Source organism: Lissotriton helveticus, chromosome 5_1 (assembly GCF_964261635.1).
Source record: "Lissotriton helveticus chromosome 5_1, aLisHel1.1, whole genome shotgun sequence".
Lineage (NCBI taxonomy): Eukaryota > Metazoa > Chordata > Amphibia > Caudata > Salamandridae > Lissotriton > Lissotriton helveticus.
The window spans coordinates 1,083,484,818-1,083,510,381 of record NC_136065.1 but is presented as its reverse complement, the minus strand read 5'-3'; the positions used below and the strand labels follow the sequence as shown (position 1 = coordinate 1,083,510,381).

At 45.3% G+C, this 25,564-nt stretch overlaps 1 protein-coding gene across 1 annotated transcript in view; it reads left to right on the top strand.

Moving 5' to 3' along the window:
* Window positions 1-25,564, top strand: part of ACTR1A (actin related protein 1A) — a 262,729-nt gene that overhangs the window by 62,820 nt on the left and 174,345 nt on the right. The window contains exons 4-6 of the mRNA XM_078643654.1: window positions 1,532-1,657; window positions 3,045-3,169; window positions 6,365-6,581. Coding sequence (XP_078499780.1) covers window positions 1,532-1,657; window positions 3,045-3,169; window positions 6,365-6,581 — 468 coding nt within the window. The remainder of the gene's footprint in view (window positions 1-1,531; window positions 1,658-3,044; window positions 3,170-6,364; window positions 6,582-25,564) is intronic.

Here is a 25,564-nt window from a genome sequence, read left to right as displayed (position 1 = left end):
AAATTCATGTAAACCTAGAGAATTTGCATAAGAAAATCTAAACTTGAAAATCCGCAAAACAAGGTTCAGAGTACAAACCATGAAGGTTTATTAAAATTGAAAAGATCATTACAGAAGGCAAAAGACAATGGTTAGTCAGTCAATTCAAAATGCAAAATAAATGTAAAATCAGAATTGGCAGTGAAAACTGAGCCTTAAATTAGTCAGTAGCCAGAGCCAAATATGGTCTAGCGCAAAACAAATAATGAGTTAAAGAGCATTCTGTCATATGGACCACTCAGTTTAGTAGGAGAATAGAAATATGAAAAATATTCCAAGTTCAGATCAGTAAACAGACTACCTGGTCTCTGCTCTCTAAGGGGACCATGAAAGAGTTTGACTTGCCTCCCACTTTGAGAGTTTTTATATATTTTTAGACCAAGAAATCGTACTGTCAGTGTGGAGTGATGTAGAAATTACATTGAGCTATCTAATATTAAAGTACAAAACACATCACATGGGATGGCGTTTACTCTACATCTTTCGAATAATCATGTATTTTGCCCTACAAACAAAAACATATTCAAGATATAAACAACACCTCTGTTCAGTCAAAGTAATGGACTGCAATTGAGTACAGTTGTTCTTTTCTTCCTTCAGGAACATTATGCACACGTATGAGAAACATTTAGTTGATACAGGGCAAGCAAGGCTGTAAAGCTAACTTAATTTCATACAATTTGTGAAATACTGATGGTCACATTTGGGGATTTTTGGTGCAGAGAAAGAGAAAACATGATAGCAATTGACTCTGCACATCATACAGTTTGGAAAGTACAATTGGAGCTCGACTAAGCAAACTAATGTCAACTTTAAAAACGTTATATTAACCATGTTACACGCATTACAGTTACATCCCATAGATAATAATTAGGTACAAAAGTGTTAGTCCTTAATGGTATTCTAAAAAACCCTTCTCTTCCAAATATATGTAGGACAGAAACTTTGGCCACTCCACATGCGTTACTCTTTGGATGCATCTTTCACAAACCTTACCACATTTTGCCTGAAAGTTCTGTGCAGTACCATTGTTTAAGGCTCAACTGAGCTTATACTTTCTAGCCTACTCCTAGTATTAAGATCTCTTTAAGCAGGTTCACATATAGTTAGGCAGGAGGGTGACCAAGATGGGAGTGTAAGGGAAAAATAACCTTCATGGTGATTCTGCATCTATAAGTCACTGCTCTTCATGTTACGTAGCATCTGCTTAGCCATTTATTATTGTACTGTATGTGGTGCTACAATCTTGCATATCGGGGAAACGTGTAGGGACTGGGTTTAATAGTTGGTGAAGCGCACACAATGGGGAGTCTTTGTTCCAGGGGACCCTTGCATGGAGTGCACCAAAATTCTTTAAAGTGCAAGCCTTTTATTTAAGACATTTTCAGCTCTTTCCAACAGCGCAGGTAATTACCAGGCTTTGAAAAAGAGAGAAGGATAAGAAGTACAGAAATCACAAGGAATTTACTTCTCTGCTTTTTCCTACATTTAGGAACATAGAGGTCTGTTGTCAATCCGATACCCAATGGAACATGGGATAGTGAAGGACTGGAACGATATGGAACGGATATGGCAATATGTGTATTCCAAGGACCAACTTCAAACCTTTTCAGAGGAGGTGAATATGTTTTTTTTAATTAACCAGGTTTGAGTGTGGATAGTTCATTAATTAATAATGAATGGTGTTACATTCAGTAACTTTCATTTTTGGTTAGCTTGTGAAATAACATAATCTTTCTTGAGTCACTGTGTGCTTGTTTTTCTGAACAGCCGCCTTGTGCTTCTCCATCTCATACAGTCGCACGCTATTGTTTTGATGTGTTTTTATCATTTGAGTGACATTAGTTTCACAATTACAGTAAAGCATAATTTCAACTGGTCATGATTGTGAGCTTTTGAGGGGGGTATGTTTTATCTACTTTACAACACAAAAAAATATATATAATTCAGTTAATTATCCTTTTGAACAGTCAACATTTATCACAGATCATGGCATTTCGGATTCCACCCCCCACATAGTTAATGACGCTTAAACACCCATCATTGCTAAGCAGTTTGAAATGCTCAGATCCTTTTTAAAAATGTGATGCTGAAGGTTATAACCCTATCTGATAAAATAAATTAACACCTTATTTGATCTCAGGAGGGGTGCCCCCACTTAAAGGCTGCAAAGAGCAAGAGAGACGGGCAGGATGAGGTTAATTGAAATGGAGGAAAAGGGAAAGAGTGAGGTGCTGATGAGCTAGTAAGGAATTGGAAGAATACATGGCAAGTAAAAGATTTGCAGTGAAAACATTAGCTTAGTGGTAAACAGAGGCACTAGAGCGAGAACATAGAAACTGAGAGAGACACCAAAAAGTAGAGGTGTGAAACAGAAGGAGCAGTGGGGTGCGAAAGCACAGAGGTAGGACTTTGAGAGGAAGGCACAAATGTGAGAGAGAAAGGACAGTGCAGGTGAATCTGTGGACAAAGATTCCTCAGGGGTCAAGGAAGAGGTTAACAACTGTGAATACTACATGCATCCGAAGCACAGGGTATAGGGAGAGACAACGTATCCAGGGATATCCGCACTGATACCATTTTCTTCTGCATCCTCTGTACGATCAATTGGAACAGTCATAGGTTTTATATGACCCACTGTCCAAACAGGTTCTGAATCGAGGGACCAGGGCAAAACAATCCGATGTAGATGTTCTAGTTTAGGTTTCTTTTGTGGCGATAACAATCCCTCAACGGTATAGAAACACATGATACATTCTTGCGCCGGCACTGAATCTTTAATAGTCACATCTTTTGACTCCTTTGAGGATTTCCAGTCATCTGACCAGGAATAATTCATAACACCTGAATTCACAAAAGACACCAAAGCTGGGGAATTGTCGCTGCAGCTGATTTGCCCTTTTCCGCATTTTAAAGTGTATTTCTGTCGATAACAGAGCCTGTATTATTCTTGTTAACGAAGCCCGAGTTCATTAATATTCCTTGTCATTTTCATTTTTTCTTAGCATCCTGTGTTGCTCACAGAGGCTCCATTGAATCCCAGGAAAAATCGAGAACGAGCTGCTGAAGTTTTCTTTGAAACCTTCAATGTCCCAGCTCTCTTCATCTCAATGCAAGCTGTATTAAGTCTGTTAGTATTTCATTCCGTTTTTTCACAGCATATCTAACTTTTATTTTCCTAATTTAGTCAAATACGTCTTAGCATTTTGATAGTACTCTTTCATTTTAAAGCAGAGATTTATAATGTAATTTTAAGGTACAACATTCCAAATAGTTTGTGATATAGCTCTGTTTGTTAAAGCATCAACTGTAGAAGTCTGCAAGTATCCTTGATTGACTCAACATTTTATCCTCCTAATGTCAATCAAGTAAGTTGCATTGATTTTGGCGATATAAAAAAGCAGGGTACTGTAATGACTAAAAACATAAAAATGTATAAACAAAATATAAGTTTTAAAGTGAAAGCTCAGTTCTTCTGCACAGGTTAATTTCAGAATTATCTTTAAGTTAAATATGTACATTTTTGAGTTCAAAAACATTTTCTAACTCTGTGAAGTTTGCTTTGTAAATAATTTGTACATTGGAGAATCGTATTGAAGACGTAGTTGTCACAGACATTTATGGCAAGGTAATTAGTGTTTTTTTGTTTGCTTTGTATGCATGCCCTAATTGCCTGTAATGTTTCGCTCCTCTCCTTCAGTGTTGCACAATGAGTTACGAGGTGTCAGCAGTGGCTGAGACAATTGTGTTGAGCAGCGTATGCTTAAGAAGCAGGTGCATACAAATGAAAACATTGTTCTTCAATAACGTGCAACTTTGGCTATGCTCCTAACAAGCTAAGGAGGTAGATAGCAAAGACATGGAAGACGTTATATGGAGTAGGAGTAGATGGGCATCTAGAAGTACAGAGATACTATGAGTTCAATATGTATAAAGTGAGACTTAAAGTAAAGAGACACTGCGCAAGATGGATCTTAAATGCATACATACAGAAAGAATAGAATGGTCTGTAACATGTAAAGGGCTGGGAAGCTGATGGAGAGCAGGGTAATAGGATGTGGGTTTAAGTGATGGTTAACGCATATATGAGTATTGAGATACATTGTTGAACTACTGAATAGTTATGGGGAGTCTTACATATTGGTTCAACTTGGTAATGTATGCTTCTGCTTTTTTGGGGCAAATACTCGATATTCCGCGTAGGCGTTTTCATTGCATTCTATCCTGTTCAGGAGTACAGTTGAATGTTACTGCTTTGAATGCTTTTACACCAACCGACCCTTACATTGTAACTACTTTTCTGACCTAGAGCTATACCAACCAGCTATGAAACTAATTAATTTAACTGCTAGTGACTACAAGAGTAAAACTGTATTATAGGTCTACATTGATAGTAACACTATTTCTCAACCATGATGATGTTAAAATTCCTAAGCGTTGTATAATATCTCCTCTGTACCCTGATTTAACTTCAACCTTTACCTACGTAGGATCCAAAAAAACACTGTTAAAACAAGGGAATAAAATCTTCATGTAAAGCAATAAAAATGCCTTTATGGACTCTCCATTACATTTGCTTTTCACTTTTTATCTTTAAACACAGCTGTGTAAGATACATTTTTAAATGTCTAAATGATTTTTGAAGTGTATGTAAGGACAGACTTAGCAATCTTGCTTCACAAACTACTTTTTCATTTTCTGTACCTAAAGATTGAAAAAGTAATTAAAGGAAGTTATTTACTTAGGTATACTATCTAATGCAGTTGAAAACCTGTTGCTGTCACAATCAGGCTGACGAAGAACCTTCACAGTTCCAGCATGTATAATAGTGACAATTAGTTCCTCTGTTTTTCCTTTCTGTGAGTAGGCTTGTGAGCGTGCAGCTCTGTTTTTTCATCTTTTCTCTCAGATATATTTTCATAGGTCAGAGTTGTTATGCTTATCTTGACATTTACCTTACAATTTATTCAGACATAAGACCATGTGATCTATAGTCAAGACTCTTTTGCTAATTTTTGTTTTAACAGATCACTGAAGGAAACTTAGTTTGGTGAGGACCAAATCCTAGTGCGTCCTCCTTTTTTAAACATTTTTCATCCTTGTAGGTGTAGAAAATTAACTGTTTCTGCTTAAAATTGCAGCCTGTGAGGGAAAGAATGCATAGCACCATTGCTGGGCTGAGGTTTTGTGGTTCAGGATAGCAAAAGGGGCTCTTCTCTTACCCTTCTTGCCCCCCGTTCACCTGCAGAGAAGATTCCTCCAAAATGATGTCCATTTCTTTGTTCTGCTCTACAAAGAGAGCGAGCCCTTGATGTTAAGAGAGGTATCTGAAAGAGACACGTTAGTGATAGATTCCTTACCTTAGAAAATGCTTCACTTGATTCTTTCATATCTGGCGAGTCACTTGCTAACGCCCGACGGCTTTGTCAGTGTGAGTCACCATTGTTGGGTGCCTCTGTTATATCTTTTGGGTCTGGTTTTACATGGATGTAATCATGTTTATATAAAGCTGTTCTGCGTTGGTTTCTAGCCATACCATACAGCTGGGCTCTCACATGACCCCCAGATGGCTGTAGCTGGTACAGGATTATTGTAAATTTGTCTGGTAAGCTGGGAGCATATGGTATCACTTAATCGGCTTTAAGCCATGCCACTAAGGGAAATGGTGTTTCAAGTAACTTTTCATTCTTACCGGAACCCTAACCCTTACCCAACCCATAACACCCATAACACTTACTCTTCCTCTAATTGTACCACTTAACCTAACGTGAAGCCTAAACCCTAACACTAACCTGATCCGTAGCCTATTCTGTAGCCTATTCCCACACCTAAGCCTACTTTATACTCTAACCCTAACTGTGCCTTGAGGCCCAAGCACCTGTGTCATAAGAGTTTTAAATGTACACACTTGGCACTATATGTAATGAATTGTGTTGTAGTAGATGTGATTTACTGGAAAGCTGGCTGGGTTTTTACTGGCATTTCAAGATAGGCTTGTAAGCCCCTTTACCTTGGTCTGGCTGATTAATAATCCACTCATTGGTGGTTTTAATCCATTGATAATTAGGTACTCGACACTCTACTTCCAATGGACAGTTGGGCACAATAAAAGTAACTTTAAAATGGTTATTGGTAAGAATTATACCAGTATAACAAGGGAACTTTTCTGTTACCTATTAAGTAAGGCTTTCAGTACAACTTGAGAAAAACTGCAGTATTTGTGGAAAATTGGAAATTGTTGAGAGTTAGACCTTGAAATTGTTGCTGATCTTCATTGTACTACGATAAATGAGAAGAACTTTATTTTGTCTGCTTTTCTTTTCAGTTATGCAACTGGAAGAACCACTGGGGTTGTTTTGGATTCAGGAGATGGTGTTACACATGCAGTTCCTATTTATGAAGGCTTTGCCATGCCTCACTCTATCATGAGGATTGATATTGCTGGACGTGACGTCTCCCGCTTCCTGCGCCTGTATCTCCGGAAAGAAGGCTATGATTTCCACACAACTTCAGAGTTTGAAATTGTCAAAATGATTAAAGAGGTATCATATTTTTATACTCTTAAAACATATTTAATATATTTTTTGTCATGGGTGACGTGTTGTCTGGTTTACAAACAAGCCTGATCTTGGGATAATATTTGTTGTCACATGGTACTGATTCTTGAGCACTGAGCACACATGCTCATTCGCAGAACATAGGAGCACTATTCCAAAAAGCTATCAGACTTCAAACTCCTGTTTTTTAATGACAAATCCCAAGTCTTAGGAATTTAGAACACAAGATGGTTTCTTCATTGTTGGATTTTCATTGATAGTAATATATGCTGAATGGTCTTTCCCATGTTTGGGTACCAGAGCACTTTTTTAACAGATTTGGCTTATCACAAACAATGTTTGAAAATACATGTTGCTTTGTACAAGGTTCAGAGACAGGATATATACACACACACAATTTTAGTAATGTGCTTATGTGTTACTAGGACGCAGAAATGTCTGTTTTCCTTATTTTTTCAGAGAAAGGGAAAGTAGTCAAGAAAATAGAGCCAAATAAGCAATATATTCATGAGCTGAAAATATTGCACTTTCAAAGTCTGGACATTGTGAAGTGCTCTAAAGTTTTCTTCCTGATTGCCAGAGAAAGGGGCAACTCCTCCCATTAGACATAGTGCCATCCTGTACTTATTATACATATGGGTGGTATTACATGTCTCTTTAATAGGGTTTCAGTTAGAAAGAAAAAGCCACAAAGTGTAGAAAAAAACCTCCTTGACGATGAATAGTTCTCAATTAATGTTACTGAGTATTACAGGGCTTTATAAGCAATGCAGCCAACCCATCTTGAACCGGGGTTGAGAAGGAGCCAAGCATTCATGCCGAACTACAATTTCGAACGGAAATTCCGCTGAAGAGTAGAGGACAAAATCAGGAACAAAAAGAGAAATAGTTAGGTGAGGAATGTGACTGAAAACAGGGGAACAAATGTGTTATGAAGCATCCATCTCAGAACAAAGACTCCTTCTATATAGTCAAAACAGGAGATGGCCTCATAGGAAAAAGGTTGGCACAATGTTGGCTTGGGAACTTCAGACAACAAACATTAGGAAGGCACACATCATAGATGCATTAAACGTAAGGCTAACCAAGTCCTCTTCACCATTGGCATAGCGTCTCTCAAGCTTGCATAGACAAGCTCCTTGTTTGACAGCCTTCTGGTTCATGCTTTCATGCCCTGCTCGTCGCCCTTTCGAGTCGACTCTTTGCACAAGCTGTTGATTACCTCTGTGCTTAAATGCAACACTGAAAGAAATCCATTAGGTAATATGTCTCAATAAGCATGAAGACCAGAGATGTGTTGCCTTTTGTGCCATGAACGTCTTGCTGACACGGATCTGCTTCCAGCAGTTAAGTCTCCTGTCAGGATGTAACCAGAACACTAATCACTTAGGGTAGCCAGAACTTAAAGTTCTTCTGGAAGTACCTTCAGTTTTTGAAACAGTTGCATTTGTTCCTCTGAAGATGGGACAGGAGCTGGACTGTTCCTGTTGGAGCAGGCTCGAGCCAGGTGTGCATATGACTGGTCTTTGTTTGGAGTGGCAAGTGATTATATAAGATGGCTGTGGTTAATTCAAGCCCACTACTCCAGTCATGTGATCAGGGTTTCTGGCCCTTGCTTTTTGACCTTTCTGACAAACGGTTTCCAACCAGATTATCTGTTTTGCTTTCACCCAATGACTTTGTAGGAATAGAGACGTATTCCAGTATTGTACAATCTGAATTTTGTTCTGTTAATTGTGCTTGCCCTTCAAGGGAACAGTGCCTTCACTGTTCATGAAGTGCCCTTTCTTAAGAAGAAAAAGGTATAAAAAGATCTTGTACCTTATCTGCCAAGTGTTTGCAGGAGGAAATACACTGGAGAATTGGTCATATTAACCGTCAGTAGCTGTGATGAGGTCCTACTGCATGGAAGTATAAACTGAGGCAAATGATGGAAAAGGCGTTTATCTGATCTGTGAAGCCGACTGAAAGTCATTTTTCATTAAAGCACTAAATAACTCACCTCTGAATCTCTAGTGAGGAAAGCCTGCAAACTGGGGCATAACAGTTGCTCTGGAAGATGATAGGCTTCAAGAAATGGATTGTTGGCAACTTCCTCACTGTCAGGGAACTCAATGTTGAAAACTGACATGGACAAAGAATACCTCTCCATAAAGATATACTACACTGAAGAAACCATCAGCGTTGCCAGCCTTCTCTTATCATGGATGCCTTACACATTATCACCTGCTTATATCCCTAAAACTACTATTAAAACGAAAGCTGTTCTCCTTTGGATGCCATATTGCCAACCTTTTCACCGGCCTACTTTCTGACATCTTGCAACGCAACATGTTAAAACTATAATTTTCAGTTGTCTTGTAGAGTTGCGGTACAAAAGGGGGTGGTGGTGGACAGAGCATCTGAATCAATCAAACACTCACACCCAGTCAAAAGATCTGGGTTTAATCCATCACTGTTCTTTAGCCCACTCTGCCACCCCAGTTCAGACATGGCTATATGCAAATCAGTCTGACCCTGTGCCTCACGGGAACAGTCCAGCCCGAACTGCCAAGCCATATCTTCCCTGGCCCGGAAACAAGCTTCCGAGGACCGGTTTCTGGCATTCCAGCCGTCTTCAGCCCGGCTTGCTTGAATCCAGTGGCAAAGTGAGCAAGGGACTCACGTCTGAGCATACTCTGCCACACTTATGGCGGCCAAAAGCGGTACAAAAGGGGGTGGTGATGGACGGAGCATCTGAATCAATCAAACACTCACATCCAGTCAAAAGATCTGGGTTTAATCCATCACCGTTCTTTAGCCCACTCTGCCACCCCAGTTCAGACATGGCTATATGCAAATCAGTCTGACCCTGTGCCTCATGGGAACAGTCCAGCCCGAACTGCCAAGCCATGTCTTCCCTGTGCTGCTCGCTCGGCGAGACCTCTTGTGATCAAGGAGATTTCAGAAGGGTACTTGAAGCCCCGCCCCTCTTTTTTATTGGGTGGCGTCACCGTTTATGCTAACCAGTGGCTTGCCATTGGAAATGAGTTTTTTTTTTTTGTTGCCACCCTTTCCCCTTTAAGTCCGACCCATCCGGACGGGGTTGTCTGCTTCACGTCTGTCGTGAAGCAATTTCTTATCTAAAGGAGGCGTGTTACCATGAAGCAAACGATCCAGTCCGGATGGCCCGTCCCAAAAGGAGAGAGGGCGGTGTGTTTAGGTTATCTGTTTTTCCCTGCTTGGTCACGGGTGGTTACAAGGGTCTACGCTTATGCTAATGAGGAGTTGGGGCCTGTAGATATTTACGTACGGAAGGGGAACGCCCTTCATTCACCCACATGGTCACCGGCCGCATTGGCACCACTTTAGCTCCTTTTTACTATCCGTACTCATTTATTCCCCCCTTCATGTGTCCGCTGGACGCGGTAGCCCAGGCTCCCCGCAACCTCCTCCCCCGAGCTCGGCGTCCAGCAGCCCCCTCTGCCCACGTGTTGGTTTACAGAGGTCGAAGGGTGTATTTACACTGTAGTGTGCTTCGCTGTGGCAGCACGTGTCTATCACTGGAAATTTTTTGTTGCTGGCGGTGTGAGATTGTGTTGTTTGCTGCCAGTGCGCGGATTGATGGGTAGTCCTGTTGCAGGTTGTGCGAGAGCGGTTGATGGGTTGTAGAGGCGCGGTGTGTGTTGTCAGTGAGGGCGATTTAAAAAGGCGCTGCGCAGTGTTGCTGTTCGCAAGTGGCGGCCATGAGGGCTTTGTGCGGCGTTGCTGCCGTGGTGGGTCGTGCACTCCACTCTGGTGGGCGCCCACCCTGTCACCGCTTCCCTTGTTTGGGACTCTAGCCACGCTGCTCCTGGTATCTCTAGTACTGCGGGGATTGTGGCTGTGCAGGGTGCACAGCCTCCACCATGTTGGAGGAACAGGAGGCAGTCAGTGCTTTAGCAGGAATGGCAGTCCCACCAGGATCCTCTCTTGAGGCTTGCCGCTGCGCACCCCCTCTTTGCGAGCGGCATGCCCCGAGATATGTGGCCTGCCGACCGCCCCGGTAACAAAATTCGCTCACAATGCAGACAACCCCGCAGGTGGTCTCCCACCCGCTCCCTTTCTGCCGGTGCAAGGGCGCAAGTGTTAGTGTATCTTGAACCCAGGGCAGTGGTAGAAGTAAATATTTTTAGGCTCACAAAATAAAAGATGCCAGATTTAGAACTAAAATTGTCAGGTTTGTCAGCTGACGCCTTAATCGCTAGGAAAATCTTTTTTAAGACTTGTGGGAAATAGGGTCTTTTGTTGGGTTCTGTTTTACGTTACCAGATTTGGGTGTAGGGTTCCATTGTGTGACTCTCAAATGTGTATTGGTGGGGAGAGATGTTACAATTACGTTGTTTGCAGCATGTGGTTACTCCAGCCCCGGGTTTGTCCATGAAGGTGTTTCACAACCACATATGTTCTTGTCCCTGAAGGAACTTTGCTCGAACCTACAATGTTTGCAGGTCAACCTTTTTGATTACGACGATCAATAAAATGGCTTCGACTCCACGTAGAAAGCATGAGTTAAGACCTTTATAATAGAAAGGAAAAGCAACTCTAAGATCTTAAAAGTTTCGCAGGTGCCTTGGCTTTACTGATGGGTTTCAAGGGTGGACAGAAAAATGGGCCTAAATTGGTTACAGTGCAGACATGAAGCTTGCTTCTGACTGCTTGGGTAATACAGGTTGTCCGGTTATACTAGTTTTAAACCGTATCCCACCACCTCCTCCTTTCGGACATGATTAGCGAGAAGGAGTGGATTGATGCTTCACAGGCAATTTAAAAGAGCTTAAAAGCAGAATTACAGTTTGGTTTGGTGCACATGTAATCTCGAAAGGGCATTTTAAGATAAAGCTATCTGTAGACACTCCGACACCAGTTCCGTGGCACAAGCAGCCTGCACTAAGGGTTGAGCAGTGTCTGTGTGAGAGGGCGTTACGTCGCGTGCAAGGCTGCCACTTTCCAGCTCGTTCTTATTCTCATATAGAGCAGTTTCTCCCTAAGAGGCAGACTGGTCTGCGATCCTAGCTGCATCCTGTCCCAGGTCTCCCGTACACCTATCATCTGAACTGACATCTGCAGAGCATCACCAGTTCAAATGAGCTTCCTTCGTTGCTGTGTTGCTTGGTAGGGTTCAGGCAGCCACCTTCTCTGATATCATCACACCTTTCTGGAAGGTTCTTGGGCTCTCTGTAGACCTCATGCTTGAGGACACTGGTAATTGACTTTTAGTGCCGAGTTACAGTGTTACGAAGTGGTAGGCCTGTGTTCACACGGATGGCCTATCTTGCTGGTGAACACTCAATGATGACGGCTAGGTCTGGATACAATTTCTAGCCTATCATCACGTGTACGCCTAAGCTAATCACAAGCCTGGGCCATGACAAGTCATGGAGTGAGAGGCATCTCGCACCACGATTAGTGGACTTATTCTGTGTCCAAATGCCCGCTTTCTTGCTGTTATTTTAAAGCAAGTGTGATGTACTAGGTCAGGAAAGACGAGCGTAGCTTCCCGTTGATGTTCACCTATTCCCTTCCTTCATAAAGTACTTATGACCGTCTTCGTGGGATACTGGCTTATAACAAAGCTAGAATCATGATACCTGCTGCAGCTGCTTTTGGATATTAAGGGCATTTGTCTAGGCACCCCATCTACTTAGCCTTCCGGCTACAATGCTGTGGCAAAATCAGCGTAGATGCAGCAGTGCTGCCATTTTGTTATCTTTATAACCTGTGAGTACTCCACGTCAGGAAAACTTTACAATTACCTTCTTCTGCAAATACTGTACTCACCACAGCATCATCGTCCTATGCCTGTCCCACACCGGGAGGCCTGCACCCTATTGCAACCAGAGCTCAGCTGAAGAAGCGAACCGCAATATCGGCACAAAAGTGCACCAGCATTACACCTATATATGCACTGATAGTGATATCACACCTATATCTGCAGTGATGGTGATCTCACACCTGTAACTGCAGTCATAGTAACAATGCATGGGTATATGTAATATCCACTCAGAGTCCTTATTCCAAAATGAGTGGGTATTAACATTTTGTATGCTTTAGATTAATGTGATAAAAAAATAACATTAATAAAAGCCAGTACCATTTACAATACAAACTCACTCTAGTAAAAATGCAATGCAATAGTTTTCTCGGTTACAACAAAGTGAGCTATTGCCATTTTGCATTACACCATTTGATTAATGCTTCACGAAGGGAAGGAAAAAAACCAATGACATTTACAATGCCAATAGCTCAAAATAATGCCATTGCGAGAACTATTGCATTGTAAATGCTTGTTTACTTTGGGACCGTTCAAATCTCAATATGAGAGCCACAAGTTGACACACAAAGTTTTCATGACACAATAAACTATACCTCAGAGACTTCAGTTAGGTCCTCTTAGCGTTCAGCTTTGTATCCTAGATGTGCATTCAGTGATAAAATGCGTGTGCGCTGCTCCAGTGTACTAAACAATTGGAATTTCACAACAAATTATACGTTTTTTAATGAAATAAATTATAATAAGAGTGGCACTGTCATGCAAAATGAACAGTTTGATCCAATGAATTTCTTACTGAATTTAAATCACACTTGGTAATTGTCTTCAATTGATACTTGTGGAGGAAGCATGGATTTCTTTAAAATTGTTTATTTCATTATTTGAAAAGCCTTCCAATATTGGGGATGAGTGTCTGTCAGGGTATAATGGGAGGAAATTAGGCGTGTACCTTATTGGCCTGCTGACTCCAATAGGGAATAAGAAGTCTCCTCTTCTTCACTGGACCTGACCTTGACTCCTGTATCTGAATATTCTGGATGACTTCGGGAATTCAACATTGAGGATTTCTGATACTTCCCAAATATACCTAGGTACCCTTTGCCAGGAGTCTTTTTTTAGCATGAAGACTTTTGGCATCCCACGTGGATTTACTTTCGATATCCACTATGTTGAATGTCCATACCCCAAAGTCAAGTGACTGTGACATGTTCGAAGGGTGAAACCATCCACTAAGCTCACAATGCTTTTATTTGAAACGATTTATATGTTGGACTAAAGATTTTAAGAAATCTGTTTATTTAAATTAATGGGTGGGTTGCTGATGCTGCCTTTTTCCTTCTCCCTTTCACTTCTTTTTCTTCCTCTTTTATTTGTGGTGTTGAGTCTACCCAGGGTTCTGGAAAAGGCGAGAGTTAGGATATAGGAGTAAGACAAAATTGCATTTAAGGTGACTTTGATACCTCAAGAACAGTACAGAGCTAGGGACTTAACACACTCCTGGGAAGAATCTTTACACTGTTGGGTTTGTTGTTAATCAGGGACTTGCCAGTGGTCAGAAAGCAAGTGGTTTGTGGGGGCATGACCATATTTTACCTAAGTGTAGTACCACCCCCACCCACCTCGCCGGACACACACTCGACGCCGTCTTCTCATCCAGCAAAGACGTCACCTTCAGCCACGCAACAGGACTCCACTGGACGGACCACAGCTGCGTCCACTTCACCTTCAGAAGAACGACGATCCACCACCTCCAGCAACAGGTTGCTCGAAGAAGCTGGAACAAGATCACAGCCGACCAGCTCACCGCCTCCCTGAACCAGCACCCTCCCGCCAACTCAGCGAACCCCAGCCAGGCCGCCGACAACCTCACGAAGTGGATCAGCAACTGCGCGGACGAACTCGCCCCTCTGAGGACCCCGCCCAGCAGATCCTGCAGCAGAAAAACACCATGGTTCACCGACGAACTCAGGTGCTCCAAGAAGAACTGTCGAGCCCTCGAGAAAGCCTGGAGAAGGGAACCAACGACGGACAACATGACCACCCTCAAGCTCGCCACCCGGAAACACCACCAACTGATCCGCGCCACCAAGAAAAATGCATACAAGGACCGGCTGGACAACAACGCACACAACTGCAAGGAACTCTTCAACATCGTGAAAGAGCTCTCCAACCCCAACGCCGGAAACAACGACATCACCCCGTCGCAAGACCTCTGCAACTCCCTCGCGTCCTACTTCCACAACAAGATCACGGACATACACAACAGCTTCAACAACCAACCAACGCAAGCCACAACCGCAACGACGCCACCATCCACCACCCTCCGCACCTGGACCCCGATCAGCACCGAAGACACCATCCGCACCATGAACTCCATCCATTCCGGATCTCCGACTGACCCCTGCCCTCACCACGTCTTCAACAAGGCCGACGCTGTCCTCGCACCCCACCTGCGGGACATCATCAACACCTCCTTCGACTCCGCCACCTTCCCTGAGAGCTGGAAGCACGCCGAACTCAGCGCTCTCCTCAAGAAACCCACAGCAGACCCCACCGACCTCAAGAACTACCGTCCCATCTCGCTCCTCCCGTTCCCGGCCAAAGTCATCGAGAAGACCGTCAACAAACAGCTGGCCGCCTTCCTCGAGACGAATGGATCCCTCGACCCCTCACAGTCCGGCTTCCGAGCGAACCACAGCACCGAGACCGCCCTCATCGCCGCCACCGACGACCTTCGAACTCTGATGGACAACGGAGAAACAGCGGCCCTCATCCTCCTGGACCTCTCCGCGGCTTTCGACACTGTCTGCCACCGCACCCTAGTCCAGCGCCTCAGCAACATCGGAATCCAGGAGAAGGCACTGGAATGGATCACCTCCTTCCTCGACGGAAGAACACAAAGAGTCCGCCTACCACCGTACAAGTCAGAGGCCACCAAAGTCATCTGCGGCGTACCCCAAGGATCCTCGCTGAGCCCAACCCTCTTCAACGTCTACATGAGCCCCCTCGCGGCCATCGCACGCCAACACAACCTGAACATCATCTCCTACGCCGACGACACCCAGCTGATCCTCTCCCTGACCAACGACCCCGCCACCGCCAGAGCCAACCTGCACGAAGGGATGAGAGACGTAGCCGAATGGATGACGACCAGCCGCCTGAAACTGAACTCAGACAAGACGGAGGTCCTCATCCTGGGCTCCACGCCCTCCGCCTGGGACGACTCCTGGTGGCCCCCCGCCCTGGGCACCGCACCCAAACCGACGGACCACGCACGCAACCTGGGCTTCATCCTGGACTCCTCCCTCTCCATGACCAGACAAGTCAACGCCGTCTCCTCGTCATGCCTCAACATCCTGCGCATGCTACGTAAGATCTTCCGGTGGATCCCCACCGAGACGAGGAAGACGGTCACCCAAGCCCTCGTCACCAGCCGACTGGACTACGGCAACGCCCTCTACGCCGGAACCACTGCCAAACTCCAGAAGAGACTCCAGCGGATCCAGAACGCCTCGGCGAGACTCATCCTCGACATCCCCCGACGCAGCCACATCTCCGGACACCTGAGAGATCTGCACTGGCTCCCGGTCAACAAGAGAATCACCTTCCGGCTCCTCACCCACGCGCACAAAGCCCTACACGACCAAGGCCCGAGCTACCTCAACAACCGGATCAACTTCTACACTCCCAAGCGCCTCCTCAGATCAACCAACCACGCCCTCGCCGCCGTCCCCCGCATCCGAAGAGCGACAACAGGAGGAAGATCCTTCTCCTACCTGGCCGCCAAGACCTGGAACTCACTTCCGACCAATCTGCGCCTGACCCAAGACCACCTCTCCTTCAGGAAGAAGCTCAAGACCTGGCTGTTCGAGCAGTAGCGGCACCCCCCCCCTCCCAGCGCCTTGAGACCCTACGGGTGAGTAGTGCGCTCTACAAATGACCTGATTGATTGATTGATTGATTGCTACAAGAGAATTATTAAAATATATCTTATGTTTTTTTAATAACTTTATTTTGTTTTGTTTTTTAAAGACACAAACATTGGCAGTACTGCTCTATTAAGAACAGTACAGTGGACAATTAGCATGATACATGATGTTAGGTCATCGCAAGTGGCGAAGAGCCTCATTCAGTTTTGAGCCCCCAAACGTTGCCATTAATCTCATGGCGGAAAGGTACCCCCTACTCATAAATATGCATTTTCTCTATGCAGTATGCTAATAGAAGACTTGGCAGCTCTGTTCCAAGTTTTGTCGGGAATCTCCATCTCTAGGTCCCTTTCCAAGTTCAATCCATATTTGTGTTTTTTTAGCAGTCTACGTTCTTGGCCATATCAGTACAGCCTTGAGGTGTCGTTCGCCTTAGTCTGTTGGCAAACAGGCACTCCAGATTAGTGTTTTTTCTGCTTGCAGACTCTTTAACTTCCTGTCTGCTTACCCATTGTAACACTTGAGATGAATGATATTTAGTGTTCTCGAGTCGGACCTAGCTAATCTTTCATCTCCTGCATATTTAAGAGGTCTCTGTTTTCAAAGAGGCCATTCAACAATGGCCTACAAGCTTGGTTCAAGCTATGGAAACCCAAATCTGTCAAGCCTGGTAGAACGTCAGAGTTATGTGTTATTGGTGTCATTGGCAAAGGGTAAGAAGTGGAGTCCTTAGCCTCGTTATTTGCTGCCAGTAATCTAAACTGTTTAATGTTGCTTGAGGCAATGTGTGAGTTTTGGGCAAACATATTATTTAGTGTAGTGGAACTTTAGATAACATTTGCTGTAGTTGTACCTGAAGCTTTTTTCTCTGGATTGTAATTCCAATCCAAACGTTGTTGAATTTGGGCCTCTTGGATACATGCTCCTACGTCTAAGAATTCCAATCCCAGTCTGATTTTTGTTTTTTAAAACTGTTTGTATTTAGTTTTGTCAAAAAAGCATAAGGCCACATTAATACAGTTTTCATCGTGGTGAGGTTGACGACCGTGTTCAGAGACAATAGTAAGTACATTTTTATACAATAACATGTAGACATCGGGTTGATGGTGACCCAAAAGGCGTGCCTACACATTCTAGAGGGTAAAAGTGCATCAGTTGCTTACGCAGCTGACGACATATCCAGAAAAAGTGCTTCTGAAAGCTAACAATGAACTGGGGGGAGGTATGCGGGTTGGGGCCTGGTGGGTGAGGAAGCGGATCAGCAACTAAGGGATGTCAATAGTTGGGCCTAGTATGAGATGTCACTCAGGCCCTAGCTTCTGAGTCAAGGTCATAGTGGGACGTAGCCATCCAAGGCATGCTAATGAGGTATTGCTCGCAGATGCCAGACATGTTCGGGGGTGGTATAATCTCTGGGGCGTCACAGGCAAAGATTGGGTGACTATTGCTGGCGTCGAGTAAGGTGCAGCAAAGAACTTGTATGTTCTTGGTGGTGGAATGGGAGAGGAACCTATGTGTGGAATGAGCTAGCGAAATTGGCCAAGTCGTGTGTCCCAGGCATCAGAGATGGGAATTTTGCATAGTCTACAAGTCTCCTTGTAGTGTAGGGCCTCTTTCTATGCTTTACCCCATTTGCAGACCGCCTCTTGCCATGCTGCCAGAGGCGCTGCTGATGTCACCCTCCAGCTCATAGTCCATGTACTCTTCACCAACAGGAGATCCCTGCTAGAAAAATGGGTGCGCTCCTTTTGGCGCTTCCGGCGCTTGAAAATACCCAGGGCACAGGCCTCCCATGAGTAGATATAGGAAATCTCCATAACGTCGCATAGAATCGCATGTATAACAAGTCAGTATGAGGCGAGGGGGGGACATGACCAGATCATATGACACAGATCGGCTGATGCCAATTGGCACCGGGAGCAGCGCATATGTGCATGAGGGAAATAGCAATTAAGTTGGTCGGTAGTGAGGTAGGCCCGGTGGAGGATGGAAAATGTAATGTTTTTAAACTGAACATTCCAGGAGATTCCAGGGCCTGCTCCACTCCTGGATATCTTCCCCTTGGTGCACCAAAGTAATATGCTCACCTGCTAGAGAAATCCAATGGTCAGATCATTATCTGATAGAGTTTACCTTATTAGGCCCGGTAAAATCATTAAATAAAGTGCCACTTCCGCCAATTTGGCGTCGACAGTGGCATAAAGTATCGGTGGAGAAGCTGTTGGAAGGTTGGAAGCAACCGACCTTCACAGATAAGGACTCAGTGGATACAGCATTAGCCAGCTTTAACGATTCACTTAAACAAGCCATTGACACTCTGGCTCCAATAAAGCTACATAAACAATATCCCCTTTCAAAGCAAGAAACCTGGTATACACAGGAACTTAGAAAAGAGAAGCAAAAATGCAGACGGGCGGAAAAGATATGGAGGAAATTGAAAACTGAGGAGAATAAGAAAATATTTCAAGAGGCCCAGGCAACCTACTATAAAAATATAAAACATGCCAGGAAGAACAGTCTCACCCAACAACTCACGGAGGCGGGTAATTGCCCAAGGGAGTTGTTCAAAATATTACAGAGTTTCGTAAAGCCTACAGCTTGTGAGAGCCCCGATGAATTCTCTCAGATCCTCTGTGATGAGATTTCAGTGTTCTTTGAAAACAAAATAAATCTTATTTATGATCAAATAATGGCCTCTAGTAGTGTTGGGAACAAGGACTTGCCCCCATCTAATTCATCCATACAAAACGAAAACCAACTGTTATCCTTCCCGGCAATCTGTGACACAGACCTTTCCCTTCTTATCAGCCACATTAAATCTGGATCCCCCAATGACTTCCTTCCTGCTAAAATGGTTGCCCCTCTGATCACCCTTTTAGGACCTCCTATTCAGTCTGTGATAAACATCTCACTTAGAGAAGGACAGGTCCCTATGGAATGGAAGAAAGCGGTGGTGAACCCAATAAGGAAAAAAGCGGCATTCCCATGGACAGATCTTTCGAATCTTCGGCCCATCTCCCTCCTGCCATACATCGGTAAAATGACTGAGAAGCACGTGAACACCCACCTATCCAAACATATCGAAGCAACGGGAGGCCTGGACTATTCACAATCTGGGTTCAGGCACAATCACAGCACCGAATCAGCCCTCCTAACAGTGACCGACAACATCAGGATGACGCTGGATGGAGGGGGGTCCATGATTCTGGTGCTGTTGGATATATCCGCTGCTTTCGATACGGTGTCACATGAGGTGCTTCTCGGTCGTCTGAGGGAGGTGGGACTGGGGGGTGTGGCCCTGTCCTGGATGGAGAGCTTTCTCTCAGGCCGCTCTCAAGAAGTCAGGTTGGGCCCCTACAAATCCATCTCTAGGGAGCTCACCAAGGGAGTGCCACAGGGCTCATGCCTAAGCCCCACATTATTTAATGTGTATGTGCCCCCCTTGGCTGACTTAGTAAGATCTTTTGGGTTCACCCCGGTGTCGTATGCTGACGACACACAACTTCTGTTCCCTTTTAAGACCTTTACGCCTGCACTAAAAAAATCATTTGCAGACGGAATGAGGGCAGTGTCAGAATGGATGGCTATGAACTGCCTACAATGCAATGTAGGAAAAACTGAAGTTGTGTTGTTTGGGGAAGCAACAATACTGTGGTCCCCTGAGTGGTGGCCTCTGGAACTGGGGCCTGTCCCTAGCCCTAAACGGACCGTTAAAAACTTGGGGGTGCTATTAGATCAAGCACTAACATTTAAAGATCATGTGGACCAAGTGGCCGGCACCTGCTTTCGTGTCATTGGTTTGCTGAGAAGGGTCTTTCCATACCTACCCGACAGCCATAGGAAGACACTGGTCCAGGCGTTAGTCATCAGTAGATTGGACTATTGCAACGGTCTTCTCTTGTCAGCGAATGAAGAACATCTTAACAAATTGCAGATAGTCCAAAATACTGCGGCGAGGCTTGTCCTGAATGCTCCACCTAGGACTCCCCCCCGCCCTTTGCTGACTAGACTTCACTGGCTCCCAGTGCGGCAACGCATTAAGTTTAAAATCCTAACTACAATTCACAAATGTCTGTCAGGTACGGGACCCAAGTATCTGGAAAAAAACTTCTTACCCTATGTTCCTGGACGTTCTTTACGTTCCAGCAATTTGCAGTTAATACAGGTACCCAGAATTAAAAGATCTAGACAGGGAGGCCGTGCCCTCGCCCATATGGGACCTGTCCTCTGGAACTCACTGCCTCATATGCTGAGACAAATCACTAATCATTTAACCTTCCGAAAGTCCCTTAAAACCCATCTATTGACAAACATGTAACTAACTTAAATCAGAAGTCTATTAAATTCCTCTGACCATGGACCAGCATAAGCTATATTCTTCTAAAGGCACAAGCGCGGAGATACCCCTTCGGGGGTCGAGTCAATCGCTATATAAGAATATAAATAAATAAATAAATAGCTCCTGATCACTTTTGTATATCCAGGTGATGAAGTGCTATTTGGCTCCCATTTGGAGCAATGTCTTTAGAACTGCTTGGGTTTGGGGGTTAATTGTCCACTGTGGATCAAAAAGCTTGGCAAGTGTGACGGAGTTGTCCATATGTTAGGAATTGCCTTGGGGGTACACCATATTCTGTTACGAGTTGCTCAAAGGTGAGCAATCTCCCTTCCACAGAGAGATCAGCTATCGTGTCTAAGGAGTGGTGATTGATGCGAATGCCATAGATCCAGCACAGTGTATATCCCTGGGGGGCACGGTAGGCCCTGCAGTGGGTGTGCTGGAGCATATGGCGTGACATGTTGTGTGAGGAAATGTACTATATGCATAAGGCTCTCCCGATTGGGGAGGGTATTTCTAGTATGGGGCTAGGATGGGTGTCGCAGCATATTAACCAGGTAGCCCGACTTATCCACCTCGCAGTGTACCTTAGCAGCATAGGCACTGAAGTTGAAGCATCTTAGGCGCTTCAAAAGGACAGAGTGTTGTTTCTTGGCTTTAGCCTGCTCAGGTCCCCTCTGTCACCATTATCTGCCTCCCTTTCCAGGGCCAGCAACTTGCGCTCCATAGCCTTGATCTCTCTATCTTGGGTACTACGCACTCCTGTCACCTCTTGCAGACATAGCCCCTTCGTTTTCACTTCATTGCATCCCATTCCACTGCCCTGGTAGAGGAGGTGTGGTTTTCCGCAAACTATTGGCGGATATGGGATTCTTGGGAGTCACAAAAGGTTGGGTCTTCCAGACAATCCCTGGGGTAATGCCTTGTGGGAGTCTAGGGAGGAGGGGCATTCCACTGCATATGGACCACAAGGGCATCATGATCCGGGATCACCCACCCTAGGTAGTCTGCATTGTGTAATAAGCCCAGTATGGCGTTGGAGCAGCGATTGCAGTTGAGGTGCACATACAGAGTATGAGGCACAGAATAAAACTAATAGACCCAGGTGTTGCGGTGTCTAGCCCTCCAGGAATCCACAAGCACCCAATGCCGAACTCATCCAGTGAAGCGCTCCTTTTGATGATGTGGGTGGCCAAGGAAGTGGTTTGTGGGAGTGATCCAGATGGAGGTTGAGTGCACAATTATAAACTCCTCCCGGGATCCATGGATCATGCGTTTTTTGCGCATGGATCTCAGAGAGCGTGTTCCAGATTGGCCCCATAAACACATTTGAAGCATATATACTCCCCACTAGGACACAGGACCCATCCAATCTTCCCTCCATCAATATGTAACTGCCTTCTCTGTCTATGATCATATCAAGGGCCTTGAAGGGTACCCCTAGATGAACCCAGATTATCGCTCCTCAAGCATAAGCCAAGTAAATGGTGGTGTAGGTCATCTCTCTCCAATGCTTGCGCAGCCCTTGCAGTTCTGTTATCTGGAAAAAACATAGTCTTGTCCTCAATTTTCAACACCCTTCACCCTAGCTGCTTTCGGAAAAACTCACCAGTCTCTAAAATGGAGAATTTTCGCTATTATTGGGCACAATGGGGACTCCGGTAGGGGCCGCAGGTTAGGAACCCTGATAGGCTCTCTCCAAGTAGTAGAATGGAGTGAGGTCAGTGGGATCAACAAGGTTTCGGAACCAGTCTTCTGGAGAGGACAATGGGTCTCGCCCCTTGATACCCCAGGATTCAGACACTGTCCCTCTGGAAGCAGCCCTCCTCTCCGTCCGCCCACTCCTTGAGAACTCAGACTAGTTTCTGCAAATCCTGAATGGACTGTTGATGTTTGTCTGTCTGCGATTGCAGTGATATCAATGTTTTTTCTCCATCTGCCACTCAGTCCGTCAACTTACTATGGTTGTCTCTAAGAAATCCCATTTCCTTCATGAGGGAGTCCAGTTTGGACTCCATTGAGGTTCAGGAGCTTTCGATGGCCTCTAGAACTGCGTCCAACTTGTGCGCCGTGGGGGACGGAGGGCGTTGAGGGGTTTCCGAGGCCAGGGTGTCTGGCTGCCACAGAGAGCGGGGGGGGGGGGGGTAGAGGCCGCTGTTGTGTTTTATTTTGTTCATGACTGTCTTGTGGGATGGGCCGAGGCTGGACGTACCTCACTCCGTGAATCTGGATGATTAGTGTGTGGTCTGGTAAGGGGGTGTTATGGATGATGGTGGCTTTTGGACAGATCACTGTCTGATTCCCAGTCTTTGCCACCTGGTGGAGGCGAGGACAGGCCACTGGGGGTCTAATCTGCATAACCCGGTGCTATGAGTATGTATATTAGCCGAAGTAATGCTGAGAGGACCCTCGTAGTTCTAGGGGGAGAGGCTGATCATCGACGCAGAAAAGGTGATGCGACACAGGGGAGAGAGTCTACCCCCCCCCCCCCCCCCCCCGAAGTAAAAGGTGCACGGTCTGCCAGATGTGGGTGAGGAAGGGAGGCCAGGGTAGTGTTGAGGGGTCTGCCGCTGGCAGTACCTCCACTTCTGTGTCCGCCGCGGGGCAGGGCACTCCCGCCTCTTGTCTGTGATGTCCCTATGAGGTAGTGCCAGCTGTAGGACCCCCCACTGCAGGACTCAGCCGCTCCACAGTCCAGCATATATGAGGAGGGGGGACTCTCTCCTGCCCCTACCCTGAAGTTCTACAATTAATAACAGGTTGCTCCCCCAAGGGGGTTGGCACTATGCAGGAAGGCAGGGAGGAGGCTGCAGGAAAGAGCAACATCGTCTGAGGCCCTATCTGGCGGCAGGAATTTGCTCACAGGATGTGGCGATCTATTCTGGTATTTTTCCCACTTCCTCCCGGGCGGGCCATGTCCTTGCTGATGGTGTATACGCTAATCTACTGGGGCAGCTGGGGCTTAGTGCCTGACACCTCAGCGCCCTGGTCCTTAAGTTGCAGCCACTCATGGCGGCCCGCTTTGCCCTACATGTCCGGTAGGATGCTGTTGGAGCAGAAGAGCCCTGTCTAGGCCTCTGCTGCTGTGTTCCCTGGCCTTGCGCCTGAACTTCAGGGCCAGCGGACAGCAGTCTCCCAAGCTGCTGGGTATTTGGGTTCGCCTGGGGATGCAGGTTTGGCCTAAAAATGGTGTAGATGTAGTTACCAGCAGGTGCAGTAATTCCCTTGCCTCCTGCTCCTCTTACTGGTTTGCATTTCCCATTGATAGCAAAGTACAGCTGGAACTAATGGAAGGAATTTTCTTTTATGCAATTGTAGGGTAATTTCCTTAAAGTCTTTATCTTTTGCCAGCGAGTTGTAACCGAGATCTTGTAGAAATGTGATTGTGTTGCCTTGAAAAGCAGCGTTTCCTGCTTGTGGGCATCAAAGAACCTTCTCTTTCTCTTGAAAGTAGTCAACACATGGGAATTCATCTGGTGTTAAATTCATCTTTTGCTGGAACGTTGAGTATACCATACTAGATAACTATCTTCATATAGTTTAAGTAGCTGGAAGTGGAGAGTTTGTAATTAAGCTTCTGGGTCATTATTGGCCACTTCTTTACCATTACGCATTTATTGCTTTACGTGAAACTATTTTTGATTTTGTCAAGTTTGTCCAGCATTGTTTGGTGGGGTTATTCCATGGGTTTTATTCTAAGGGCTTGCTCGCCCCTTTCATGGGATTGTTCTGTCCGATTATTCGCCATCTGGACCAGTCTCCTTTTGATTTTCTAAACTGAATGATCCAGTTCTGAGAGCGACATGTTTAAGGCCTGATGTAGTAAACTGATGTCCTTCTTCAATTCTGTCAAGAGTACTTGTATATCTTCTATCTGATAGAGAGTTCTAGCTGCAGATTCCTTACCTTTGAATTTCCCAGGCGCCCGGTTCGATTCAGAAACTTTTGCTGAGCACCCCCTGAGTGCGCTGTCGGATGGCTCCATTCGGCTCCGTGTGATGTTGGTAGCGTCTGTTATGACGTTGTGGTACCTATATAGGTGCCACCCAGGCGCGCAGGCGTCACTAATTTTTGCACGTGCAAGGGGTATTGCTCAGCAAAAGTTTCTGGATCCAGCCTGACGCCTGGGAAATCCAAAGGTAAGGAATCTCAGCGCCCTTTCATTTGTGGTCCAAAAGCAGTGTTCTATGTTAAGTATGTGAAGCAGTCAGAGGTTCAATCATAGATCAGTGCATCTATGTATTGGGGAAGTTCATTGAGCACCTTCTAATCTTGGACACCCCCAGCCCCCCATCACAAATATGTTCGGAAGAGCCGGTTCTCTCAATGCCATTAATCGAGTGTTAGTCGCTGTTGGGGGGTAGCCTCAGCTTATCCTGCCGCAAGGGTACACCAAACAAAAATATAACTATTTGTCACCTATGGCATCCACCAGCTCGTGAGCTGAGCAGCCTTCCAATCAACAGTGCTGACCCTCACCCACAAATATCCTAGTGTTTTGGGGCTGCAAATCCACCTGTCTCCTACCACCTGTTTACTGTGTTGACCATTTCAGTTGATTTCTTGTCTTGCCTGTTCCTGTGCCTCCATCCGCTCTGGTCTTTTCACCCAAAGCCCCAAGTCACATGGCGGCCATCTTGATAGCGGCTACAATTCTCCTTGAACTCCAATCAAAAATCTGTGCTGGTTAAGGCCTAATTCTGCTTGTCAACCCATGCTGCTGCCTACCCTGCTCACGGAGCTCTTCTGCTTTCATAATTTCTTATGTCAGTCCACTTCTAGCGGCATCATGGGTCTCAGCGAGAGCCCGACTGTCGGAGCTCAGTGAGGGTGCTTCTCCTGTGTCCCTGCGTTGGCCACACCTCTTAAAAAGTATTTTTGGGAAACTGTGTCTGTTCAATCCACAAGA